At 43.7% G+C, this 7,004-nt stretch overlaps 1 protein-coding gene across 1 annotated transcript in view; it reads right to left on the bottom strand.

Moving 5' to 3' along the window:
* Nucleotides 1–2,729: 2,729 nt before the first annotated feature.
* Nucleotides 2,730–7,004, bottom strand: part of LOC119568073 — a 19,684-nt gene continuing 15,409 nt past the window's right edge. Inside the window, exon 4 of the mRNA XM_037916473.1 lies at nucleotides 2,730–4,107. Within this exon, the coding sequence (XP_037772401.1) occupies nucleotides 2,730–4,107 (1,378 nt within the window). The remainder of the gene's footprint in view (nucleotides 4,108–7,004) is intronic.

Below are 7,004 nucleotides of genomic sequence, written 5' to 3' on the forward strand. Positions count from 1 at the left end.
AACATCTCTGTGGGTTCTGCACACACAATTCTGGTGGAGAGTTTGAGGCTAAGCAAGCTTTCCGCTCAGAGGAAGAGGACTCTGAAGTTTTCCTATAGAGAATTATGACAGGGGATGAAACATGGCTCTACCAGTACGATCCCGAGGACAAAATTCAATCAAAGCAGTGGTTGCCTAGGGGTGGAAGTGGGTCAGTCAAAGAAAAATCTGAGCATTCAAGAGGAAAGGTCATGGCCACTGTCTTCTGGGGTGCAGAGGGGATTTTGCTAGTTGACTTCCTGGAAAGCTGCATCAACGCGTTCTCTTCTACCACGACAATGCACCTGCTGACAGGCGCTCGGCAGACAAGAGCTGTACTGCGTGAATTTCGATGGGAAATCGTCCGACATCCACCTTACAGCCCAGACTTAGTCCCATCCAACTTCTTTTTGTTTCCAAACTTTAAAAGAATAATTGAAAGGTACCAATTTCCTATCGGTTGAAGATGTAAAAAGAGTTGCTCTGACATAGTTCAGATCACACGACTTCCAAATGGCGGCAGTGCATTATTACATGCTTTTAAGGGTTCACGTTTGAACACGTTAAAACACGTTGCTACAAAAAATCTTCAGGTACATTGAAATCTAAATCCTTCCATATGATTTTTAGTTATGAACTTTTTCCACTAACTTTTTGAAGCCCCTTCGTACGCATGTGTCATCTTAAGACAAATTATAAATAGTCTCTTTGTGTGTATATTTGAATATACCCATACGGGAAAAGGGGGGGTGGGAAACAGATACATGGAGATACATATACCTTCTGGTATACTCTAATAAACATCACAAACACACATATTTTTAATCAATAAATAAGTAACTTTAAAAAAAAAATCTTAATTTTTTCTTAATTCAAACGTACATATACACTCTCTTTACGCAAACATAAAAAAACATACATACATACACTCCCCAATTAATACATCAGAAACATGTTAATCAATTCCCAATTCTTCGATATATCAGAAAAGTGAACGTAAAAAGGAAAATGTGCCAATAGAAAGATAATGATAATGAAAAATATAGATAAATAAAACAGACAGACATATACTCTCTCCTATCAAGACATCAGTAACTATCAGTACCAATAGCTATTTTTTCCTGACTTTTATTGTCCCAGTTTATAAATCATTATGCAAGATCACCGAAGACACCATTTTGAAAAGATTTTATCAACATCTTATCGACTTGATTCCTTTGTTCACACAGCTGACAGGTGTTCAAGCGATGACTGTTGACTGTTGACTGATAACTGTTGACTGATGGCTGATAACAGTTGAATGTTGACTGATGACTGATTACTGTTGACTGGTTACTGGTGACTGATAACTGTTGATTGGTGACTGATGATTGATAACTGTTGACTGATGACTATTGACTAATGACTGATACCTATTGACTAGTGACTGATAACTGATGATTGATGACTGCTACTGTTGACTGATGAATATTGGCTGATGACGTGTATTATACCATTTGTCTTAGTTTTATTATAAGAAGAATTCGCTACAAAAGGGTGTGTGATATGTCGAAGTATGTAGATGGATTTATATTTAAGTATGAATGCAATAATTTTCACAGACACATACACACTCATTTAAACACACATACGCACATGCATTGTACACGCACACGAACACACATAAACAAACAAATGCACACACGCACACTCAAACAAACACACAATACACAAATAAACCCACACAAACACACACTCACATACACAAACAAACGCACACATACACACACTCACATACAAAAAAAAACACATACACACACATACAAAACACATACACACAAACAAACAAATAAACACAGGGTTTCCGTAATCCCGCTGTACCTCACAACCATGGCAACTTTTGCCAGTGTTCAGGGTAATTTGCCATCATTATAATTTGTCATTCTCTGCACCTCCCCCTCCCCTCCCTCTTCCTCTCCTTCTCCCTCCCGTCTTCATCTTCTTCCCCCATCTCCTTCCTCTGTTACTCTCTTTTATTTTTTATTTTTTTTTTTTTTCTACTTCTTTTTCTTCATCTCCTCCTCCTCCTCCTTCTTCTTTTTCTTCTTCTTCTTCTTCTTCTTCTTCTTCTTCTTCTTCTTTTTCTTCCTTCTTCTTCTTCTTCTTCTCCTCCTCCTCCTCCTCCTCCTCCTCCTCCTCCTCCTCCTCCTCTCCTTCCTCCTCATCTCTCCTCCATCCTCCTCTTCCTTCCCTCATCCTTCTCCTCTCCTCCTCCCTCTCTCTCTTCTTCTCTTCTTCTCCTTCTTCCTCTCTCCTCCTCCTCCTCCTCCTCCTCCTTCTTCTTCTTCTTCTTCTTCTTCTTCTCTTCCTCCTCCTCCTCCTCCTCCGAATAGAAGAACGAAAGGGAAAAATATAAGAAAGAAATAAAGAAATAAAGACAGAAATGATAAAACAAAGGAGAGAATGGGTGATGAATAAATATGGGTTTAGAGAGAAAGAAGATAAACAAAATTCAACGAAAGGGAAGAAAGAGAGAAGGTGATAGGAAGAAAGAGATTGTTTTTTTTTGTTTTCATCAATTTATTTCGCTCAGTGAGCGACAAGCCCTTACAAAGCAAATTAAAAGTTGGCTACAGAGTATTCATGACACGCAGGTCACACCGTGTATCAAATGCAGAAGGAAAGATGAAATAAATACATGAATGATAATCAACGGAAGCTCGGGTGAATTATTAACGGCCACCAAAATATGGGTATTGCAAAAGTATTACATCTAGATTGTCCTCTGCTAATAAGTACTTGCACACGTCTAAGACAGAGTCTCTGTTTGATATGAGATCAGCAACTTTTGGACACTCGAGGCAGTAATGCTGGAGGTGGTTCGCGTTGTATGCGTCACACAACTTGCACGATGAGTACTGGGGCACGTCCTCTGCCTCGCCCACCTGCCACACTGGTCTGTAGCCTAACCGGAGCCGGGCAGCCACCACATTGTGTCTTCTTACCAGCAGACCGCGGCGTCGGTACTTGTAGGGACGAGAGGCGAAGTGGTCGTAGTGCTGGATGCTCACACTCGCTGGCCGCTCGACGTTCCTGCGCCGGGTGGTTGACAATTGAGCGGAAGTACGTATCCTCCGCTTGTAGTGGGAGAGGGTTGCTGGCGAGGCGTCTGCCGCAGGTAGGGCAAGTCTACAGGCAGCTTTGGCAAGACGGTCCACAACATCATTAGCTGCTACTCCAACGTGCGAGGGAATCCATAGGAAATGTATTACAAGTGCATGTCTAATGGCCGTGACTAGATGGCGCAGTATGTTATTGACTAGGCTACGGGCCTCAGGCTTTGGGGAGGAGAGGGCACAGAGGGCAGACTGCGAGTCACAAATAACTAGTCCATTGCTTCTGGTCCTTAAAAGTAGGCTAACAGCATCTAGAAGCCCATGCAGTTCACAGGAGGTAGAGCTTGACCAGTCCCGCAGACGGCGTCCAGTCCATCCTTCATTCGGTGGTTCCATAGTAGGAGAGTAGACAGCACAGCCAGCAGTTCCATCTATTTGTAAAGAACCGTCAACGTAGAGGGTGTGAGAGGCAGGAATGGAAGACCTTACCTTGTCAATGGCCTCAAGGGCTAGTTGTTTCTGTTGGCAGGGTAGGTCCCTCCTACAGGTGGGTGTGTAGGAAACTGCTACAGGAGTAGTTTGCCACGGGGGAGGACCATGGTCAACTTCCTCTTGGGGAACATTAATATCCAATCTTCTAAGGTCTCGGCAAACATTCCTAATAAGAGCACGGCCACCTGGTCGGAGTTGTGGGGGACGAGAATCGGGGTCAAGTGACATATTAATAAGGCCTGCATAATGTGGAGCAAGACTGGAGGAATGGAGACACTTAACAGTAAAGAATGTTACATTGGCAAAGATTCGTTCCACAAGAGGAAGGAGACGAAGCTCCTGCTGCATGTTAGCAATCCTAGTGGACACTGGGCATCCTAGAATGCAGCGCATTACCTTATTCTGAAATTTTTCTAGGGGATCTAGTGCTGTCTTGGAGAGTTGACTAAGAGTTGGAGATAGATAATCAACTACTGAACGGATAAAAGCTGTGTAGATATTTCTGGCCACGGGAATGGAGACCCCAGCAACATTGTTGGTTAACCAGCGAAGGGGGGAAGAAAGAAGAGAGAGAGAGAGAGAGAGAGAGAGAGAGAGAGAGAGAGAGAAAAGGAGAGGGAAAGAAAGAGAGAGAGAGAGAGAGAGAAACTTATTTTTAAAAAATCAAAAGCAAAAGAGAACGAAAGAATGAACAGGAAATAAAGAAAAACACAAACGGAAGAAAAGAGAAAGAGAGAGAGAAAAAAAAAACAATAGCAAAACATCACGTAAGAGGAAGACCATCAAAAAAAAAAAAAAAAAAAAGGCAACAAGGTCTATTTTTCCATTTAAAACCCAGTCAAAAACCTCCTTGCAGTAGTAATCGGCGACTCGGCTGTTGTTTATGCACAAAACAGTCTTGTTTACGGGGAATAAATTTCTCGCTCAGGCCCGCCATTTCTTGCTAAATTTTGCGCCACGGCTGAACGTCGGTGATTATCCGAATTCATGTAATCGGATGTTTGGACGCTAATGATAACATTTATGATTTCGTGAGAGATTGCAGAAGCGAGTATTAATGCTGGCTGTACACGCGCGTCTCTCCCTAGCTCTCTCCCTCTCGCTTTTTCTTTCTGTCTGTCTCTTTCTCTCTCTTTCTTTCTCTCTCTTTCTTTCTTTCTCTCTCTCTTCTCTCTCCTCTCTCTCTCTCTCTCTCTCTCTCTCTCTCTCTCTCTCTCTCTCTCTCTCTGAGCGGGGGGGGGGAAATGGAGGAGTCTGGGGATTTTCTGGGTGTGGGGGAGAAATGGGAGTGTGGGGAGAAAGGTTAAGATCGAAATGGTGAAATGGAGAAGCGTGGGGGGGGGAGATTTTGATATAGTACTAGGGGGAAATTGAGAGTGTGGGAGGATTTTCTGTACTGTTCGAGGGGAAAATGGAGTGAGTGTGGGGTGAAAATGATATAGTATTGGGGGAAATGGAGGAAGTGTAGGGAGAAATCATAAAGTACTAGGAGAGAATGAACAGCGTGTGGGGGATTTTCAATGCTGTGTGGGGAGAAATCATAAAATACTAGAGGAGAATGAACAGTGTGGGGGGATTTTTTATGCTGTGTGGGGAGAAATTGATAAATTAATGGAAGAGTGTAGGAAATGTGGGGAAAAAAGTATATAACAGGAAAATAGGAGTTATAAGGGAAAAAATAGTGCTTGGGGGACACCGTGTGGGGAAAAATACGAAGTGCAGGGGAAAGGCAAAAGAGTGTGGGGAGAAAAGGACACAGTAGTGAAAGGGTAGAAGGAAGTATGGAGAAAATGCAAGAATGCATGAAGAGAAAGGAAAACGTGGGGAAAAAATAGGAAAAAAATATTTCCTATTTTATAGAAAAAGGTAAGGAATCCTTAAACTTAGACAGAAAAAAAATAATTAAGCATAAAATATAACAAAAAAATAAAAGATAAATAAAAAATACAGTAAAGAATTAACTGAAGAGTGGAGGAAGAAATATAACGAAGAGACAGAGAAGGAAAAAAACAGTAAAAATACGAAGGAGAGGGGAAAAGGATAAGGAGAGAGACAAGGGAAGAGGAAAGGAGAGAGGAGAAAGAAAAGAGGGGATGGGAGGAGAAACGGGAGAAGGAAGAGAGGAAGGAAGTGAGAATACAGGGAAGAGAAGAGGGGAGAAGGGGGGGTGGGGAGGTAAGAGTAATGGAGAAAGGAGAGAGAAGAGAGAGAAGAGGAAAAAGAGGAGGGTAGAAGGGAAGACGGGAGGAAGGAAAGAAAAGGAGAGAACAGAGGAAAAAGGTAAGAGGGGAGAGAGGAGAGGGAAAGGGAGAGGAGAGGGAAAGGGAGAGGAGAGGGAAAGGGAGAGGAGAGGGAGAAAGTGGGGGTGTTGGGGAGAAGGTGGGGGTGTTGGGGGAGAGGGGAGGAAGGTAGAAACCTGATCTTAAGTTGGGGTGTAATCAGCTGATGGCTGCCCTCCCCCCTCCCCTCCCCGTCCGGTTCCCCAATATTTTACTCCCCACTTCCCCCTCCTTTTCCTTTTTCTTTTTTTCTTTTCCTTACCTTTCATTTCATTTCCTTTTCTCTTCGCCTTTCCTTCACCTCCCTCCTTTCCTCCCTTCTCCCCATCCTTCACCCTCCCCCCCTTCATCCTTCACCCTCCCCCCCCCCTTCAAATCACCCTTCATTAAAGGGGGAGGATTAACATGGGGGTAATGGGGGGAGGGGTGTATAGGGGTTGGAAAGGGGGGGTGAAGGGAGGGAAGTAAAGAAGGGAGGTAAAAAAAAAAAAAATAATAATAATAATAATAATAAAGAGAAGAAAACGCTGGATTCAAATCTGGGTTGAAGAGGGGAGGGGGGTTAAGTTGGGGGGAGGGGGAGAGGGGGAAGGAGGGATGAAATTCGTGTTAAAATTGGAAGGGAGAAAATGAGGGTTGAAGGGGGTGGGGGGGTTCAAAAAAAAAAACGTAGATGATTGTTTTGAGTAAGTGAAATTGAAAGAAAAAAAAAGAACGAAAAATAAAAATGAAAAAAAATTGTCTTCGTAGTAGGGAGCGTGAAATAGAGAGTGAAGGGGAGGGGGGGGGGGAGTAAGACAGAGGGGTTAAATATGGCGATCAGATGTGTGTGGGGGGGGGGGGTGTGAAGGAGGAGAGGGGTTGATAAAATGAGGTTTAAAATCCCATCAAGGAAGTTATTATGAAACCAGAAAACGAAACAGAATTCGCGACTGAGGTGTGTATGGTAAGTGCACTTGGGGGAGGGGGGGGGGGGGGGTGAAAGGGGGGAGGGGGGGAAATGGGATAAAGGAGGGGAGAGGGAGAGGGGGATGGAAGGAGGAGAGAGAGAGGGAGAGGGGGATGGAAGGAGGAGAGGGAGAGGGAGAGGGGGATGGAAGGAGGAGGGGGAGAGGGAGAG

This window comes from Penaeus monodon, chromosome 43 (assembly GCF_015228065.2).
Source record: "Penaeus monodon isolate SGIC_2016 chromosome 43, NSTDA_Pmon_1, whole genome shotgun sequence".
Classification (NCBI taxonomy): Eukaryota; Metazoa; Arthropoda; class Malacostraca; order Decapoda; family Penaeidae; genus Penaeus; species Penaeus monodon.